General features: G+C 46.5%; 1 protein-coding gene across 3 annotated transcripts in view; it reads left to right on the top strand.

Annotated features, from left to right (window-relative positions):
• Positions 1-19,620, top strand: part of LOC129811474 (collagen alpha-1(XII) chain-like) — a 98,913-nt gene that overhangs the window by 39,149 nt on the left and 40,144 nt on the right. For all 3 annotated transcript variants that reach the window (XM_055862810.1, XM_055862812.1, XM_055862811.1), the window contains 13 exons: positions 285-414; positions 1,017-1,162; positions 1,577-1,706; positions 1,913-2,049; positions 6,354-6,483; positions 9,147-9,286; positions 11,894-12,026; positions 12,141-12,164; positions 12,348-12,487; positions 16,727-16,856; positions 17,129-17,268; positions 17,554-17,683; positions 19,227-19,369. In XM_055862810.1, the coding sequence (XP_055718785.1) occupies positions 285-414; positions 1,017-1,162; positions 1,577-1,706; positions 1,913-2,049; positions 6,354-6,483; positions 9,147-9,286; positions 11,894-12,026; positions 12,141-12,164; positions 12,348-12,487; positions 16,727-16,856; positions 17,129-17,268; positions 17,554-17,683; positions 19,227-19,369 (1,653 nt within the window). The remainder of the gene's footprint in view (positions 1-284; positions 415-1,016; positions 1,163-1,576; positions 1,707-1,912; positions 2,050-6,353; positions 6,484-9,146; positions 9,287-11,893; positions 12,027-12,140; positions 12,165-12,347; positions 12,488-16,726; positions 16,857-17,128; positions 17,269-17,553; positions 17,684-19,226; positions 19,370-19,620) is intronic.

The raw sequence follows: 19,620 nt of genomic DNA, 5'->3' as shown, positions 1-19,620 counted from the left end.
AAACAAAAAAACTTTCAAATGCCTCTCCTGTAAAGTAGTGACGTGCAACATACGCCTAGCTTCCAGAAACGGGTCATATTTCTGGTTCAATGAAAACCAGTAGCATCAACACAGGAAACACTGATAGCTGTACTTTGTTGTATTGTTTGGCTTATTTGTCCTCCAACAGAAACCAACCTTTCCATGCTTGTCAATGGGGTTACTTAAAATAGACATCCCAAGTCATTCTACAACCTCATACTGTATTCGCCTGGTTCATGTTTACTCTTGTTGTCTGGTTGTAGATGTTTGTTGATGGCTCTGTGACCACAGCCATCCTACCTAACCTGAACCCACTGACTGAGTATCTGGTCAACGTCTACTCTGTCATCGGAGAGGAGAGCAGCGACCCACTGAAGGGCTCTGATACCACCTGTGAGTCCTAATCTGTTTTTCTGTGTTCTTCTTTTATCCACTATACTGTACCTGTCCATTACTGTTCTTTAACATACCTGTATGTCCCACACGTAATCTCTATAGGATCAACAATGGATGTCTTTGAGACTGTAAAACAAGTCTTCTTCCATTACATTCAGCACACCACTGTGACTGTATGGATGTTCCTGTGGTACTTGTGCGGTCCCTGTTTTCAACGTTAAAGAAAGAACAACACTGTCTTATTTATGATACCATATAAGGCTGATATTATTGTAATCAAAGGGGGAAACACCGTTTCAAACTCAAAACCGTGCTGTTATTCTGCGCCCACTATGTGCATCAAGAATGAGTTTTTTTTTATGTTGTTCTTCGCTATTCTTTTATTTGTCCTCTAGAATAGCGTGATTTTATGAAGCAATTTTCTTTATGAGTTATTTCTCCATAAAAGCTCCTATAAAATACCTCATTGTTTAGTTCTCACTACTTGAATAGGCACATGACATCTGCATGGCTACATTTCACTGCAAACATTTTGTTTTTGGATGGGATTGTGTGTGTTTAGAATCTAAGTGTTTCCCTCTCCCTCTACCCATGTCCAGTGCCCCTCAGCGCAGTGAGGAAGATGATCATCTATGAGGAGCGTCCCACCACCATGAGGGTGAAGTGGGAGGAAGCAGTGGGTGCCACGAACTACATGCTACTCTACAGAGCCATCAACGCCACAGAGCCCTCCGTGGAGAAAGAGGTGAGACGGCAACTGAGAGAGAAAGAGCTAGACGCCAGACCAACTGTTGCACTGACACACATACACGGATGCTGCCAATGACCGGATATACCGGTCCCCTGCCAATGTCTCCTGACAGCATGCAGATGTCAAGGAGCAGTGATGAATAACTTTCCTTTTATGGATGCAGAGACAACAAAACACAGAATTATTTATTACATTTTTTATCTTACTCTGGCATGATATTAGTTCCTGAGGTGTCAAATCAAGAGGATTAGATCATCTGTAGTATTGGCAAACACTTAGATAAGTTATATGACACTTGACACTGCCTAAGACCCTTAATCTGTGGAAACATGTTCATCCAAACTGCCTGTCTGAACGACAGTGAGCCTTGTAAACTAATGTTTGTTCCGTCATGGTACTCCACTGCAGATGAGAGTTGGAGGGGACACGACTGATGTCCAGCTGGTGCAGCTGATCCCCAACACGGCCTACGCTCTGTCTGTCTTAGCCCTGCATGGACAGTCAGCCAGCGACCCCCTGACCAAGCAAGGAGTCACATGTACGTACAGAACAGTACTCTTCTACCTTCAAATGTTGTTATTAATGTTTTGCGCTCAGTGCCCTAAGGGAGGGTAAGGCACGACAGATCCTAACTCGTATAGAGTAAATCAAGTCTCCTCACTCCCTAGTTTATGGAATGAAAGGGATTAAAGTAATAATGTAATTTGGTGAGCCTCATGATCTGTATCTCTGTCCCCTCTGTAGTGCCCATGCCCCCTGCGGGAGAGCTGAGGGTCAGAGACGTTACCCACAGCACCCTGAAGATGAACTGGGATGCTGCTCCAGGTGCTGTCCTCAAATACATCATCACCTACACGCCTGATGAGGGAGAGGCCAAAGAGGTGAGATACGACAATCACAATACATCTGTTGGATACAGACGGCAGTGAAAGGAATACTCTGTACTCTACATACTCCCTCTGGGGGCAGAAACATATGCCTAGCTTCCTCTCCTACTGGTCACAGCAGACACCAGCTCCTGTGCTGAGCACATTCTCTGTTTATGTCAGCTAGCAGATTGATATTGATATTTTTTACACATCATTTGAGATATGACATTAGACAGCGTAATGGGAAGGGCAGCTGGTGAGAAGGGTATGCAGTGGACCTCTGGGGCTGTGCTATTTGACCGGGAGCCTGGTGGAAGGATCACACCACTGGACCGGGAGCCTGGTGCAAGGATCACACCATTGGAGCGGGAGCCTGGTGGAAAGATCACACCATTGGACCAAGAGCCTGGTGGAAGGATCACCCCACTGGACCGGGAGTCTGGTGGAAGTATCTGTCACGTTCCTGACCTATTTATGTTAGTTTTTGTGTGTTAGTTGGTCAGGACGTGAGGTTGGGTGGGCATTCTATGTTATCTGTTTCTATGTTGGTTTTGGTTTGCCTGGTATGGCTCTTGATTAGAGGCAGGTGGTTTGCGTTTGCCTCTGATTAAGAGTCATATTTAGGTAGGGCATTCTCACGGTTTGTTTGTGGGTGGTTGTCTCCTGTGTCTGTGTCAATGTTTGCACCATACGGGACTGTTTACGGTTTGTTCATTTCATGTAGTCTGTTCCTGTTCATTTCGTTCTTCACGTTGTATGTAAGTTCGTCGTTCAGGTCTGTCTACTTTCGTTTTGTTATTTTGTATCATTTTCAAGTATAGTCCGTTTTGTCTTGTTAAATAAATTCATCATGTCATTTCAACGCGCTGCACCTTGGTTCAATCCCTGCTCCTCCTCTTCTGATGAAGAGGAGGAGGATTATCGTAACAGAACCACCCACCAACCCAGAGCCAAGCAGCGGAGTCAAAGGAGAAAGGGACAGGAAAAGAAGGAGCAATGGACATGGGACGATGTTTTGGACGGAAAGGGTGTCTACACATGGGAGGAGATCCTAGCTGGTAGAGATCGCCTCCCATGGGAACAGCTGGAGGCACTGAGGAGAGCGGAGGCTACCGGAGAGAGGAACCGGAGCTATGAGGGAACGCGTCTGGCACGGAAGCCGAAAAAGCCCGTGAGTAACTCCCAAAAATTTCTTGGGGGGGGGCTAAAGGGTAGTGGGCCAAGGGCAGGTAGGAGACCTGCGCCCACTTCCCAGGCTCACCGTGGAGAGGGGAGTACGGGCAGGCGCCGTGTTACGCAGTAGAGCGCACGGTGTCTCCTGTACGAGTGCATAGCCCGGTGCGGGTTATTCCACCTCCCCGCACTGGGAGGGCTAGATTGGGTATTGAGCCAGGTGTCATGAGGCCGGCTCAACGCATCTGGTCACCAGTGCGTCTCCTCGGGCCGGCATACATGGCACCGGCCTTACGCATGGTTTCTCCGGTTCGCCTACATAGGCCGGTGCGGGTTATTCCACCTCCCCGCACTGGTCGGGCGACCGGGAGCATTCAACCAGGTAAGGTTGGGCAGGCTAAATGCTCAAGAGAGCCAGTACGCCTCCACGGTCCGGTATTTCCGGCACCACCTCCCCGCCCCAGCCTAGTACCTACAGTGTATACACTACGCACTAGGCTACCAGTGCGTATCCTGAGCCCTGTTCCTCCTCCACGCACTCTCCCTGTAGTGCGTGTATCTAGCCCGGTGCCTCCAGTTCCGGTCCCACGCACTAAGCTACCAGTGCGTCTCCAGAGCCCTGAACCCACTGTATCTTCTCCCCCTACTAATCCTGATGTGCTTGTCCTCAGCCCGGTGTCACCAGTGCCGGTACCACGCATCAGGGATAGAGTAGGCTTTGAGAATACAGTGTGCCCTGTCCCTGCTCCCCGCACTAGTAGGAAGGTGCTTATCATTAGCACGGTGCCTCCAGTTCCGGCACCACGCACCAGGTCTACAGTGCGCCATATCCGGCCAGAGCCATCCGTCTCCCCAGCGCCATCTGAGCCATCCGTCTCCCCAGCGCCATCTGAGCCATCCGTCTCCCCAGCGCCATCTGAGCCATCTGTCTCCTCAGCGCCATCTGAGCCATCCGTCTCCCCAGCGCCATCTGAGCCATCCGTCTGCCAGGAGCCTGCAAAGCCGCCCGTCTGCCATGAGCCTGCAAAGCCGCCCGTCTGCCATGAGCCTACAGAGCCGTCAGCCAGACAGGAGCCGCTAGAGCCATCAGCCAGACAGGAGCCGCTAGAGCCGTCAGCCAGACAGGATCTGCCAGAGCCGCCAACCAGACAGGATCTGCCAGAGCCGCCAACCAGACAGGATCTGCCAGAGCCGCTAACCAGACAGGATCTGCCAGAGCCGCCAACCAGACAGGATCTGCCAGAGCCGCCAACCAGACAGGATCTGCCAGAGCCGCCAGCGAGCCATGAGCAGCCAGAGCCGTCAGAGCGCCATGAGCAGCCAGAGCCGTCAAAGAGCCATGAGCAGCCAGAGCCGTCAGTGAGCCATGAGCAGCCAGAGCCGTCAGAGAGCCATGAGCAGCCAGAGCCGTCAGAGCGCCATGAGCGTCGTGAGCCGTCAGCCTGCCATGAGCGTCGAGAGCCGTCAGCCTGCCATGAGCGTCGAGAGCCGTCAGCCTGCCATGAGCGTCGAGAGCCGTCAGCCTGCCATGAGCGTCGAGAGCCGTCAGCCTGCCATGAGCGTCGAGAGCCGTCAGCCTGCCATGAGCGTCGAGAGCCGTCAGCCTGCCATGAGCGTCGAGAGCCGTCAGCCAGCCATGAGCATCGAGAGTCGTCAGTCAGCCATGAGCTGCCCTTCAGCCTGAAAAGGCTGGATACCCAGAACTGCCCATCAGTCCAGAGCTGTCTCTCTGTCCGGAGCTGCCTTTCAGTCCGGAGTTGCCCCTCTATCCTAATCTCCCTCTCTATCTTCATCTATCTCTATAGTCTTATCTATCCCTCTATCTTGATTTATCTCTCTGTCCTGGTGTTATCCTTATTTAATATATTATTAAGAGAATTGTGTGGGGGAAGAAAGAGGGTGGACATTCTTTGTGGGAGGAAGTTAGGATGGATTATGGTGGGGTGGGAACCGCGCCCGGAGCCTGAGCCACCACCGTGGTTAGATGCCCACCCAGACCCTCCCCTAGACTTTGTGCTGGTGCGTCCGGAGTTCGCACCTTGTGGGGGGGGTACTGTCACGTTCCTGACCTATTTATGTTAGTTTTTGTGTGTTAGTTGGTCAGGACGTGAGGTTGGGTGGGCATTCTATGTTATCTGTTTCTATGTTGGTTTTGGTTTGCCTGGTATGGCTCTTGATTAGAGGCAGGTGGTTTGCGTTTGCCTCTGATTAAGAGTCATATTTAGGTAGGGCATTCTCACGGTTTGTTTGTGGGTGGTTGTCTCCTGTGTCTGTGTCAATGTTTGCACCATACGGGACTGTTTACGGTTTGTTCATTTCATGTAGTCTGTTCCTGTTCATTTCGTTCTTCACGTTGTATGTAAGTTCGTCGTTCAGGTCTGTCTACTTTCGTTTTGTTATTTTGTATCATTTTCAAGTATAGTCCGTTTTGTCTTGTTAAATAAATTCATCATGTCATTTCAACGCGCTGCACCTTGGTTCAATCCCTGCTCCTCCTCTTCTGATGAAGAGGAGGAGGATTATCGTAACAGTATCACACCACTGACAGAGAAGGAATGACCTCCTGTACCAAATGCCATGATCGTGCGATTCCTGAGTACTGAAAAGAAACAGAGAAGTTTATTGTGCATTTAGAAATATGTTTGGGGTACATTTCCAGTGCAGTATGTTTGTGCTTGACTGTCATATATATATATATATATATATATATATATATATATATATATATATATATATATATATATATATATATATATATATATATATATATATATATATATATATATTTATATATATATTTTTTTACTTGATTGTTTGTCTCCACCTCTGCGTGTGCTAAGGATTTACACATGAAGTGGAGATAACATGCTGTCTCGTCAGATGTATACAAAGACGCCCACAGTTTCTCTAACAGATTCTTTGGAACTCATCAATGAGAACGGAAAATTATTTTGGAAGGCATTCAACATGACCATGATGAGGAAAACAGAATTACTCATGACAAACCCTAACCCTCCATTTACAAAATAATGCAATAGTTATTCAGTTGTTAATACAAGTAAATGATTTAACATGGTTTACACTGGAATAATGTGACAGACTGTAGGGCTTGATGTAAACACAGATGTTGTTTTGGTCTGCAGCTTGAAGTGGGGGGAGGTGTGACCTCCAAGGCCCTGGACAACCTGATCTCTCAGACTGAGTATGTCCTGGCTGTAACCCCCATCTACAATGATGGAGCTGGAAACCCCATGCTCAACACAGCCATCACAGGTACAGTCACACAGCCTATGTGAGTGTTAACACACTGGGGTTACACTCCATGGAAGTCCTACTCAGTACTATAGGCCCCAAAAACTTTTGGGCCCTAGTTATAGGGTATAGTGATGTTTTTGTTATAGGGTATAGTGATGTTTTTGTTATAGGGTATAGTGGTGTCTTTTTTATAGGGTATAGTAATGTCGTAGTTATAGGGTATAGTGATGTCCTAGTTATAGGGTATAGTGATGTCATAGTTATAGGGTATAGTGATGTTATAGGGTATAGTGATGTCCTAGTTATAGGGTATAGTGATGTCCTAGTTATAGGGTATAGTGATGTTATAGGGTATAGTGATGCATAGTTATAGGGGTCATCCCCCTCTTCAAAGGGGGAGACACTCTAGACCCAAACTGTTATATACCTATATCCATCCTGCCCTGCCTTTCTAAAATATTCTAAATCCAAGTTAATAAACAGATCATCGACCATTTCGAATCCCACCGTACCTTCTCCATTATGCAATCTGGTTTCCAAGCTTGCCATGGGTGTACCTCAGCCACGCTCAAGGTCCTAAACGATATCATAACCGCCATCGATGAAGACAGTACTGTGCAGCCGTCTTCAACGACCTGGCCAAGGCTTTCGACTCTGTCAATCACCACATTCTTATCGGCAGACTCAATAGCCTTGGCTTCTCAAATGACTGCCTCGCCTGGTTCACCAACTACTTCTCAGATAGAGTTCAGTGTGTCAAATCGGAGGGCCTGTTGTACGACCTCTGGCAGTCTCTATGGGGGTGCCACAGGGCTTAATTCTCGGGCCGACTCTTTTCTCTGTATATATCAATGATGTCGCTCTTGCTGCTGGTGATTCTCTGATCCACATCTATGCAGACGACACCATTCTGTATACATCTGGCCCTTCTTTGGACACTGTGCTAACAAACCTCCAAATGAGCTTCAACGCCATACAACTCTCCTTCCGTGGCCTTCAACTGCTTTTAAATGCTAGTAAAACTAAGTGCATGCTCTTCAACCGATTGCTGCCCGCACCCTCCCGCCCGACCAGCATCACTACTCTGGACGGTTCTGACCTAGAATATGTGGACAACTACAAATACCTAGGTGTCTGGCTAGACTGTAAACTCTCCTTCCAGACTCATATTAAACATCTCTAATCCAAAATGAAATCTAGAATCGGCTTCCTATTTCGCAACAAAGCATCCTTCACTCATGCCGCCAAACATATCCTCGTAAAACGGACTATCCTGCCGATCCTTGACTTCGGCGATGTAATTTACAAAATAGCCCCCAACACTCTACTTATCAAACTGGATGTAGTCTATCACAGTGCCATCCATCCAAAACCCCATATACTACCTACCACTGCGACTTCTATGCTCTCGTTGGCTGGCCCTCACTTCATATCCATCGCCAAACCTGCTGGCTCCAGGTCATCTATAAGTCTTTGCTACGTAAAGCCCCGCCTTATCTCACCATAGCAACACCCACCCGTAGCACGCGCTCCAGCAGGTATATTGCACTGGTCATCCCCAAAGCCAACACTTCCTTTGGCCGCCTTTCCTTCCAGTTCTCTGCTGCCAATGACTGGAACGAAGAGCAAAAATCTGGAGTTTTATATCTCCCTCTCTAACTTTAAGCATCAGCTGTCAGAGCAGCTTACCGATCACTGTACCTGTACACAGCCAATCTGTAAATAGCACACCCGACTACCACATCCCCATATTATTACTTACCCTCTTGCTCTTTTGCTCCCCAGTATATCTCTACTTGCACATCATCATCTGCACATATATCTCTCCGGTATTAATGCTAAATTGTAAATATTTTCGCCTCTATGGCCTATTTATTGCCTACCTCCCTACTCTTCTACATTTGCACACACTGTACTACCTCATCCCCATATCTATTTTTCTTTTGTGTTATTGACTGTATGTTTGTTTATGTGTAACTCTGTGTTGTTGTTTTTGTCGCACAAGATGCTTTATCTTGGCCAGATCTCAGTTGTAAATGAGAACTTGTTCTCAACTGGCCTACCTGGTTAAATAAAGGTGAAATAAAAATAAAATAAATAAATAGTTATAGGGTATAGTAATGTCATAGTTATAGGGATGTCATAGTATTTAAATTATATATATTTTTTAATTACCCCTTTTTCTCCCCAATTTCGTAATATCTGATTGGTAGTTAGTCTTGTCCCATTGCTGCAACTCCCCTATGGACTCTGGAGAGGCAAAGGTAAAGAGCCATGCGTCCTCCGAAACACAACCCTGTTAAGCCGCACTGCTTCTTGACACACTATTGTGTGTCGGAGGAAACACCGTCCAGCTGGCGGCTGAAATCAGCTTGCAGGCGCTCGGCCCACCACAAGGAGTCTCTAGAGCGCGATGGTACAAGGAAATCCCGGTCGGCCAAACCCTCCCCTAACCCGGACAACACTGGGCCAATTGTACGCCGCTTCATGGGTCTCCTGGTCACGGCCAGCTGTGAAACAGCCTGGGATCGAACCCGGGTCTGTAGTGACGCCTCAAGCACTGCTGCGCCACTCAGGAGTACAGAGAGGCCATAGTTATAGGGTGTAGTGATGCCCTAGTTATAGGGTATGGTAATGGCATGGCAATCTCTCCCATTGAATTTTTCCTTTCTTCTGTGTAGATGTTGTTCCTGCTCCTAAGAACCTGCGTTTCTCTGAGGTGACCCAGACCAGCTTCAGAGCCAACTGGGACCATGGGGCCCATGACGTGGCCCTCTATCGTATTGGCTGGACTAAGAAAGGAGAAACCAACTTTCAATATGTAAGACAACCATCCAGGTGGTTTGCACTTATACAAAATCGTGACATTAGATTTTGATTAACTATGTACAGAATACTGGTATAGTGTACAGAATTTGATTATTCTTGGTATTCTCAATAAAGTTGTGATTAGGAAGCATTGCCGACATATATTCTATATGCCCTGTTGTGTTGTGTCTCCCAGTCTATAAGCCCTGTTGTTTCGTGTCTACCAGTCTATAAGCCCTGTTGTGCTGGGTCTGTCAGTATATAAGCCCTGTTGTGTCGTGTCTCCCAGTCTATAAGCCCTGTTGTGTCTCCCAGTCTATAAGCCCTGTTGTGTTGTGTCTCCCAGTCTATATGCCCTGTTGTGTTGTGTCTCCCAGTCTATAAGCCCTGTTGTGTTGTGTCTCCCAGTCTATAAGCCCTGTTGTGTTGTGTCTCCCAGTCTATAAGCTCTGTTGTGTCTCCCAGTCTATAAGCTCTGTTGTGTTGTGTCTCCCAGTCTATAAGCCCTGTTGTGTTGTGTCTCCTAGTCTATAAGCCCTGTTGTGTCTCCCAGTCTATAAGCCGTGTTGTGTTGTGTCTCCTAGTCTATAAGCCCTGTTGTGTCTCCCAGTCTATAAGCTCTGTTGTGTTGTGTCTCCCAGTCTATACGCTCTGTTGTGTTGTGTCTCCCAGTCTATAAGCCCTGTTGTGTTGTGTCTCCTAGTCTATAAGCCCTGTTGTGTCTCCCAGTCTATAAGCCCTGTTGTGTTGTGTCTCCTAGTCTGTAAGCCCTGTTGTGTCTCCCAGTCTATAAACCCTGTTGTGTCTCCCAGTCTATATGCCCTGTTGTGTTGTGTCTTCCAGTCTATAAGCCCTGTTGTGTCTCCCAGTCTATAAGCTCTGTTGTGTTGTGTCTCCCAGTCTATAAGCCCTGTTGTGTCGTGTCTCCCAGTCTATAAGCCCTGTTGTGTTGTGTCTCCCAGTCTATAAGCCCTGTTGCGTCTCCCAGTCTATAAGCCCTGTTGTGTCTCCCAGTCTATAAGCCCTGTTGTGTCTCCCAGTCCATAAGCCCTGTTGTGTCTCCCAGTCCATAAGCCCTGTTGTGTCTCCCAGTCTATACTCCCTGTTGTGTATCCCAGTCTATAAGCCCTGTTGTGTTGTGTCTCCCAGTCTATAAGCCCTGTTGTGTCTCCCAGTCTATACTCCCTGTTGTGTCTCCCAGTCTATAAGCCCTGTTGTGTCTCCCAGTCTATAAGCCCTGTTGTGTTGTGTCTCCCAATCTATAAGCCCTGTTGTGTCTCCCAGTCTATAAGCCCTGTTGTGTTGTGTCTCCCAGTCTATAAGCCCTGTTGTGTTGTGTCTTCCAGTCTATAAGCCCTGTTGTGTTGTGTCTTCCAGTCTATAAGCCCTGTTGTGTCTCCCAGACTATAAGCCCTGTTGTGTCTCCCAGTCTATATGCCCTGTTGTGTTGTGTCTCCCAGTCTATAAGCCCTGTTGTGTTGTGTCTTCCAGTCTATAAGCCCTGTTGTGTCTCCCAGTCTATAAGCCCTGTTATGTTGTGTCTCCCAGTCTATAAGCCCTGTTGTGTTGTGTCTCCCAGTCTATACTCCCTGTTGTGTCTCCCAGTCTATAAGCCCTGTTGTGTTGTGTCTCCCAGTCTATAATCCCCGTTGTGTTGTGTCTCCCAATCTATAAGCCCTGTTGTGTCTCCCAGTCTATAAGCCCTGTTGTGTTGTGTCTCCCAGTCTATAAGCCCTGTTGTGTTGTGTCTCCCAGTCTATAAGCTCTGTTGTGTTGTGTCTCCCAGTCTATAAGCCCTGTTGTGTCTCCCAGTCTATATGCCCTGTTGTGTCTTCCAGTCTATAAGCCCTGTTGTGTCTCCCAGTCTATAAGCCCTGTTGTGTTGTGTCTCCCAATCTATAAGCCCTGTTGTGTCTCCCAGTCTATAAGCCCTGTTGTGTTGTGTCTCCCAGTCTATAAGCCCTGTTGTGTTGTGTCTCCCAGTCTATAAGCTCTGTTGTGTTGTGTCTCCCAGTCTATAAGCCCTGTTGTGTCTCCCAGTCTATATGCCCTGTTGTGTTGTGTCTTCCAGTCTATAAGCCCTGTTGTGTCTCCCAGTCTATAAGCCCTGTTGTGTTGTGTCTCCCAGTCTATAAGCCCTGTTGTGTTGTGTCTCCCAGTCTATAAGCCCTGTTGTGTCTCCCAGTCTATAAGCCCTGTTGTGTTGTGTCTCCCAGTCTATAAGCCCTGTTGTGTTGTGTCTCCCAGTCTATAAGCCCTGTTGTGTTGTGTCTCCCAGTCTATAAGCCCTGTTGTGTTGTGTCTCCCAGTCTATAAGCCCTGTTGTGTCTCCCAGTCTATAAGCCCTGTTGTGTTGTGTCTCCCAGTCTATAAGCCCTGTTGTGTCTCCCAGTCTATAAGCCCTGTTGTGTTGTGTCTCCCAGTCTATAAGCCCTGTTGTGTTGTGTCTCCCAGTCTATAAGCCCTGTTGTGTCTCCCAGTCTATAAGCCCTGTTGTGTCTCCCAGTCTATAAGCCCTGTTGTGTTGTGTCTCCGAGTCTATAAGCCCTGTTGTGTCTCCCAGTCTTTAAGCCCTGTTGTGTCTCCCAGTCTTTAAGCCCTGTTGTGTTGTGTCTCCCAGTCCATCCTGAACAGTGATGAGACCAGTAACGTGTTGGAAAAGCTGCAACCAGACACTATGTACGACGTGTCCATCACCGCCATATACCCTGACGAGTCTGAGAGTGAGGACCTGCTGGGCAGCCAGAGAACATGTAAGAGAAGTTCATTATCTAATCTAATGCATTACAATAAATACATATTAGGAGCTGCCCATGCAGATCAGATTTACTAGCAATAACTCTTTATATTTCTGTTTCCCTCTGCAGTGTCCAAGGTTATTTTCACCCCTGGTAAGTTTATTTGTTGTAATCAAACATAAATCCATACAGCACTCATAGAGAGAATTCATTTGAATCAAATACATTTATTTTTATCAAAGTGTCACCATCCAGAAGTTAGGTGATCTTTGTTGATTGGATGTGTGTTTACGTCAGAGTTTATGTTGTTGTTTATGATGTTGTGTTCGTGCCCAGCCCCCACAGGGCCTCCTCAGAACCTGCAGGTGTTCAATGCCACGACCATCACTCTGACCGTCAAGTGGGACCACGCCCCTGGTCGTGTCCAGAACTACAAGATCACATACGTCCCCACTGCCGGAGGCAAGACCCAGTCGGTAAAACCAGGACCAGCCAGTAGCCACACGAGTCAGCTTAGGGCATCACAATTCCAAGCTGTTCATAGTGCTAACATCAGCGTTTAATCCTAACCATCCTCTGGATGATGGAAGGATAAGGAAGGGAGACCTTGTAGCATGACACAGAGGCACTTTGTTTGTGTGATGGGAAGATAATAGCTCCCACCAGAATGTTCAGATGACACAATTTAAAGCTATAACACACAGCAATTTTTGCAATTTTTGCATAATATATCTACCGCTAATAGTGGAAGGATCATTTTTTACAGTATTACTTAACCGCTGTGTTGTGATTGGCTGTGATATTTCAGTTTATGTGCGTAAACAAGCACTGAATGAATAGTGTAGGGAATTATTGTACCATCTAAATTGCCGTGAAATATATTTTCAATAACAAAAAAACATTTTTACAGCTGTTTGAAGCTGGTGGACCAAAACCTCTGTTTGAAGCTTGTGGACCTTCGTTTTGGTCCACCATTTTCAAACAGCTGTAAAAACTATATTTTTTGTTATTGAAAAGATATTTCACAGTGATTTAGATGGTACAATGATTTCCTACACTATTCAGTGCTTGTTTTCTCACATAAATTGAAATTGAGTGAACAATGTAGAATTTCACCAACCAGGAAATGACAGCCTGATTTTCACTAGATAACACAGCCACAAAGTCGGAACAGCTTTCCCAGTTTGACAATAGATAGATGAATATCACAGCCAATCACAACACTGGCGGTTAAGGAATACTGTGAAACACTATCATTCCACTATTAGCACCAGATATAGTATGGACATTTTCTGAAATTACAATGCAAGAATGTAAAAAATATATACACTGCTCAAAAAAATAAAGGGAACACTTAAACAACACAATGTAACTCCAAGTCAATCACACTTCTGTGAAATCAAACTGTCCACTTAGGAAGCAACACTGATTGACAATAAATTTCACATGCTGTTGTGCAAATGGAATAGACAAAAGGTGGAAATTATAGGCAATTAGCAAGACACCCCCAATAAAGGAGTGATTCTGCAGGTGGTGACCACAGACCACTTCTCAGTTCCTATGCTTCCTGGCTGATGTTTTGGTCACTTTTGAATGCTGGCGGTGCTCTCACTCTAGTGGTAGCATGAGACGGAGTCTACAACCCACACAAGTGGCTCAGGTAGTGCAGTTCATCCAGGATGGCACATCAATGCGAGCTGTGGCAAAAAGGTTTGCTGTGTCTGTCAGCGTAGTGTCCAGAGCATGGAGGCGCTACCAGGAGACAGGCCATTACATCAGGAGACGTGGAGGAGGCAGTAGGAGGGCAACAACCCAGCAGCAGGACCGCTACCTCCGCCTTTGTGCAAGGAGGTGCACTGCCAGAGCCCTGCAAAATGACCTCCAGCAGGCCACAAATGTGCATGTGTCAGCATATGGTCTCACAAGGGGTCTGAGGATCTCATCTCGGTACCCGATGGCAGTCAGGCTACCTCTGGCGAGCACATGGAGGGCTGTGCGGCCCCACAAAGAAATGCCACCCCACACCATGACTGACCCATCGCCAAACCGGTCATGCTGGAGGATGTTGCAGGCAGCAGAACGTTCTCCACGGCGTCTCCAGACTCTGTCACGTCTGTCACATGTGCTCATGTGCTCAGTGTGAACCTGCTTTCATCTGTGAAGAGCACAGGGCGCCAGTGGCGAATTTGCCAATCTTGGTGTTCTCTGGCAAATGCCAAACGTCCTGCTCGGTGTTGGGCTGTAAGCACAACCCCCACCTGTGGACGTCGGGCCCTCATACCACCCTCATGGAGTCTGTTTCTGACCATTTGAGCAGACACATGCACATTTGTGGCCTGCTGGAGGTCATTTTGCAGGGCGCCGGCAGTGCACCTCCTTGCACAAAGGCGGAGGTAGCGGTCCTGCTGCTGGGTTGTTGCCATCCTACGGCCTCCTCCACGTCTCCTGATGTACTGGCCTGTGTCCTGGTAGCGCCTCCATGCTCTGGACACTACGCTGACAGACACAGCAAACCTTTTTGCCACAGCTCGCATTGATGTGCCATCCTGGATGAACTGCACTACCTGAGCCACTTGTGTGGGTTGTAGACTCCGTCTCATGCTACCACTAGAGTGAGAGCACCGCCAGCATTCAAAAGTGACCAAAACATCAGCCAGGAAGCATAGGAACTGAGAAGTGGTCTGTGGTCACCACCTGCAGAATCACTCCTTTTTTTGGGGGTGTCTTGCTAATTGCCTATAATTTCCACCTTTTGTCTATTCCATTTGCACAACAGCATGTGAAATTTATTGTCAGTCAGTGTTACTTCCTAAGTGGACAGTTTGATTTCACAGAAGTGTGATTGACTTGGAGTTACATTGTGTTGTTTAAGTGTTCCCTTTATTTTTTTGAGCAGTGTATAAGGCGAGCAATGTCGGAGACCGGAGTGTATATATATATGTGATGGGATGTATAGACATTATGGACAGTATGTGGATAGAATATGTAGTATATCTGAAGAATACGTAGGATAGAATAGTATATGTACAGCAATAGTTGAAAAGGATGACCTTGACTAGAATACAGTATAAACATATGAAATTAGTAAAACAGTATGTAAACATTATTCATGTGACTAGTGTTCCATGTTTATGTACATAGGACAGCAGCCTCTAAGGTGCAGGGTTGAGTAATCGGGTGGTAGCCGGTTAGTGACAGTGACTACTGTAAATTCAGGGCAAGATACTGAGTGGAGGCCAACTAGTGATGGCTATTTAACAGTCTGATGGACTTGATATAGAATATGTTTTTCAGTCTCTCGGTCCCAGCTTTGATGCATTTTAGAAACACGTGGTGGTCAGGAACCTTGACCAGAGCTCCAGGGGAATGGGGTTATCAGTGTGGAGAAATGGAGGAGAAGGGGGGCAGAGATGGAATGTCGGCCCAGCAGGGTTGAGGGTGTATGTGTATGTGCGTGTTAATGTAACAGGACAGGGAGTGTGGTACCAAGGGGATCGTTGACTGCAGACAGTGTTTACAGTGTCCTTCAAGTTGTCTGGCATCGCTGCTGCTCCACTCTATAGAGCTGGATAGTAGTTTAGACAGAAAGGCTTTTCTCCTCAGGCCAGATGTTTAGGCGCTTAGAGTTTGCATGATGTGGAGGCACACAGAGAGAGATCCAGTAAATGGAAGGAAGCAGTTAGAGAATTTCACTCTCTCATCAGTCTTGTCTGTGAAGTGATAGGCCTACCATATTGGAGTCAAGGGTAGCTAGCGCTATGTCAGTTATTTGACCATTCAGAGTTTCCATTCCCATGCAGATTGGATGAAATGTTTTCCCTTTTTTAATTAGAGGACAGAACCCAGTTCTGTTCAGTGGCCGTCCGTCCCTCGGTTGCTGTGATGATATCACACGCTAAACATTGAGGCATTGTTGGAAAGCTGGAAGCTAATGAGCCAAGCTTAGCCAAGTGTTTTTGGTTCATTGACAGATCTTCAACAAGTATGGAGAGCTCAAGAGGCTCCGCTTTGATTCATTTGTGACAAAAAGTCTGCGTAGGAAATGGGAGACACTGATGATAAGTTTTCACCAGGCATGCTGTCAGTGGTTAACTTACTCTGTGGAGGACAAGAAAAAAACTAGAAAACTCACACACGCACGCACGCACACGCACACACAGGGTTTACTCAGTCAGCCGTCTCTGTGAGGCGATGCAACTCAACATCGTTCCTTTTAATACAGCAGCTCCTTGATCAGAAACAATGCAGTAAATTCATCAATCCTACCTCTTTAAACAACCCATCCCACTGTTAGGGCCATTAGAGTACAGCTTTACCTTAGATCGTGCTCACTACAATAGCAAAGTGCAAAAATGCTCGATGCATCCTCTGACAATTTTTTTTAACAGTCTGGTATTTCTCAACCTGCATTCTTTCCATCAAGTCTCTGACACTGACATAAACTGTCAAGGGAGAGAAGCTGGAATCAGAGACATCCACATCCAATAAGATAATACAACTGTTTTTCCTATGTCATCTCTTCTGAGGCCACATTGAATGGACTATTTGACGCATTTGTAATCTGAAGGGAATATTACAAGAATTTAGAGTTGATCCAATAATTGCAAAATGAGTCGACCCTTAGGCCTTGAGTGTGATCATGGACCAGGTGAGCAAAGTGAGGGTCCTTCCATCTTCTCTCCCAGTCATTTCAATCTGTCTTCATTCCCCAACAGACGCAGATTGGAGGGAAGAAGAACACGGTGCTGCTTCCCAAGCTGACCCCCGACACTCCCTACTCCATCACCGTGTCAGCCATCTACAGCAACGGGGAGAGCAAGGACATCTCTGGCAAGGGAAAAACCAGTGAGTGACCTACTGTAACTGGGGCCTCGCTAAGGCCTTCATGATTACATCATGTTCCCTTTTGTCCTCTCAGCTTCACCAGGGAACCGGGGTTACATTTGTAACCTAGATGCTGATGTTAAAGATGCCCTAAATACTGTGTTTGTAAAACATTGATTTTACGCCTACCACTTGCCACTTCTGGACCTCTACTTATATTTTAACATCTGTAGCTCATTGTTGTCATTTAACATAGTATGAATCCTAAAACCTCCTTTCTTCTCTCTCTCCAGAGCCTCTGGGTGGAGTGCGGAGCCTCCAGGTCACTGACCCTACCACCAGCACCCTGAACGTCCAATGGGAGGCCGCCGAGGGCAATGTGCGCCAGTACAAGATCTACTATGTGCCAACCGCTGGAGGACCTGAGGAAGTGGTAGGCTGGGCCACCTCTAACCAATCACTACCGAATCTCACTATGGCATGCATACTCTTTCATTATCACATCCATTATCTAATGCTGAAAGAATACAAACACTAATACACTGATACTTCACAGATTCACTCAGACAGTCAAACATACTTGCAAAATACTACTCCTTTACCAGACCTTTTCTCTCTCTTTTTAATCGTGTTTTATGACGTTTTTCCAAATTTCATATAGACAGATCACTTCTGTGTAGCTTTGTGACTCAGTTCTGTTGTGTGGTTGTATCTACAGGCCCAGGTGTCTGGTAGCACCACCAACACTTTGCTGAAGAACCTGATGTCTGACACCCTCTACACCGTCACTGTGGTCCCTCTCTACCCCCCTGGAGAGGGCAAACGCATGTCTGAGAACGGCAAGACACGTGAGTCCACGTACAGGTTTACTGTTAGGATGGTTCACGTTATCTAGTATAGATGACCTGCCTCAACAACCCTTTTCTCATGACGTACCATGGTCAATTTAATGAAGGAGCCTGTGTACAATATAAAATAGTTATATTTCTACCAGTCTTGGTACAGCATTTCCTGAGGAGAAGATTGTGCAGTGTGCTAAGGCTACAATATATGATAATGAGTTGGGTTTTTGTTTGGTCATTCTTTGAGACCTGGCATTTCTGTAGAGCATGCACTCTCTGGTCTAGTGTATTGGCTTGCTTACTCCTTATGCCAGTAAACTCTTGTAATGAGCCCAAAATATGTCCCAGTTTTATTGTAGTGGAATTTTCCTACTAAATTAAGCGAACCCCTTTTATTTCTGGAGGCAATGCCAAAAAGATGTAACATGTTTTTGGTTGTCATCTGTTTACAGCTAAAATGTCCAATGCCATTCTAGATAGTATGATTCACTGTAGACACTATATTTAGTTTTATTAGCTGGTTACCATCCATTTTGAACAGACCATCCCTCTTCCAGTTTCTTCCACAATTATAAGGCTGAGCCTCCACTCAGTATGACTCAGTCTTTAGTGGGCTGATTGCACAGGAAGGAATTCCTCTATGTTGGCAACATTAGTGATGTCTCCAGCCTTAAGGTAATGGGGTCCGTTTATGGGGTGCAATGACTGGTAGTGGTTGTAGTAGCACGGCTGGGGGGATAGCATGACGTGAGTAATTTGCTCCTCCCATGGAAAAAACTAGAGGAGGGGAGAGAATGAATTGAGAGTATTTTTTCACTTTCCATTCATCAGCCTTCTCTAGACTGGCTATATTTATCAAAAGTCACTTTATGTCATTACTGTTACTGGTACCAAAGCCATAGCCTAATGGTCTTCTGTCTATCCTGTTGTTAGGTTCATCTGTCCTGTATTAAATCCATCAGAATGTACCCCCAGGGACATCGATCAATGATAGCTTTCAAGCTTTTGATCTCTGTCAGAATTATAGGACTCTACATCTTGCTTCTTCAATTTCAATGGAATCTATATTTCTTCAGGCAGTCTGACAAATGATGCTAATCAAATCTATCAATTTGTGATAAAAAAAATTAAAAATATGCATAATGATGTGGACTATCCATTGATGCTGTGCTTTCAGGGTGAAGGCCAGAACTTTTGTTACTTATTTCTGGCCAATACTTCTGGTCTCTAAGAAAATAAGCTCCCCATGTACTTCCCACTCTGTCTTTATGAGGGTGCAATGCTGAGTGGTACAAAGACTGGAAACGTTATACTAGTCAACTAGTATGTATTGTACATAGACCCAGTGAACGCTTGGATGGCTTCAAGGTGAACATTCCCTAGTGTCTGATTCAGCCACCAATAATTTAGTTGGACTCTCTAATACATTTTTTCAGCTGCTGTTCTCTTCCCACTCACCCCCACTCTCTTCTTTCCCCATCTCTCCCTTTCTTTCTCTCTCTCTCTCTCCTCCTCCCTCCATCCTCTCTCTCTTTCTCTCTCTCCACAGTGGAGCGTACCCCCGTGAGGAACATCCAGGTCTTCGGCCCCACCACCAACACCCTGAATGTGCGCTGGGATCCCGCCTCAGGCAAGGTCGTGCAGTACAGGGTTGTCTACGCACCCCTGAGCGGCACCAAGCCCTCAGAGTCGGTGAGTCACCACCAGGGAGACCCATAGGGTCTCTGATTAACCCCGCCCCAGGTCAGAGGTCAAATGTTAATGTCCAGTGACTTGGGGTGTGTGCAGGGGTGGCCGAATGGAACGCTTCGGTCCATTTACAGATTTCAATCACTACAGCTCTTTGTGAAGGAACAGAACAACATCAACCTGTTTGTGCTCCACATCGACTGTCTTTCTGGTGGGGGTTCTTATTTAACAGTCTTAACATTACTGGTTTAAAG

The sequence above is a fragment of the Salvelinus fontinalis genome, chromosome 15 (genome assembly GCF_029448725.1).
Source record: "Salvelinus fontinalis isolate EN_2023a chromosome 15, ASM2944872v1, whole genome shotgun sequence".
Lineage (NCBI taxonomy): Eukaryota > Metazoa > Chordata > Actinopteri > Salmoniformes > Salmonidae > Salvelinus > Salvelinus fontinalis.
Note: the sequence above shows the minus strand (reverse complement) of the source record. Positions and strands in the feature narration are given on the sequence as shown.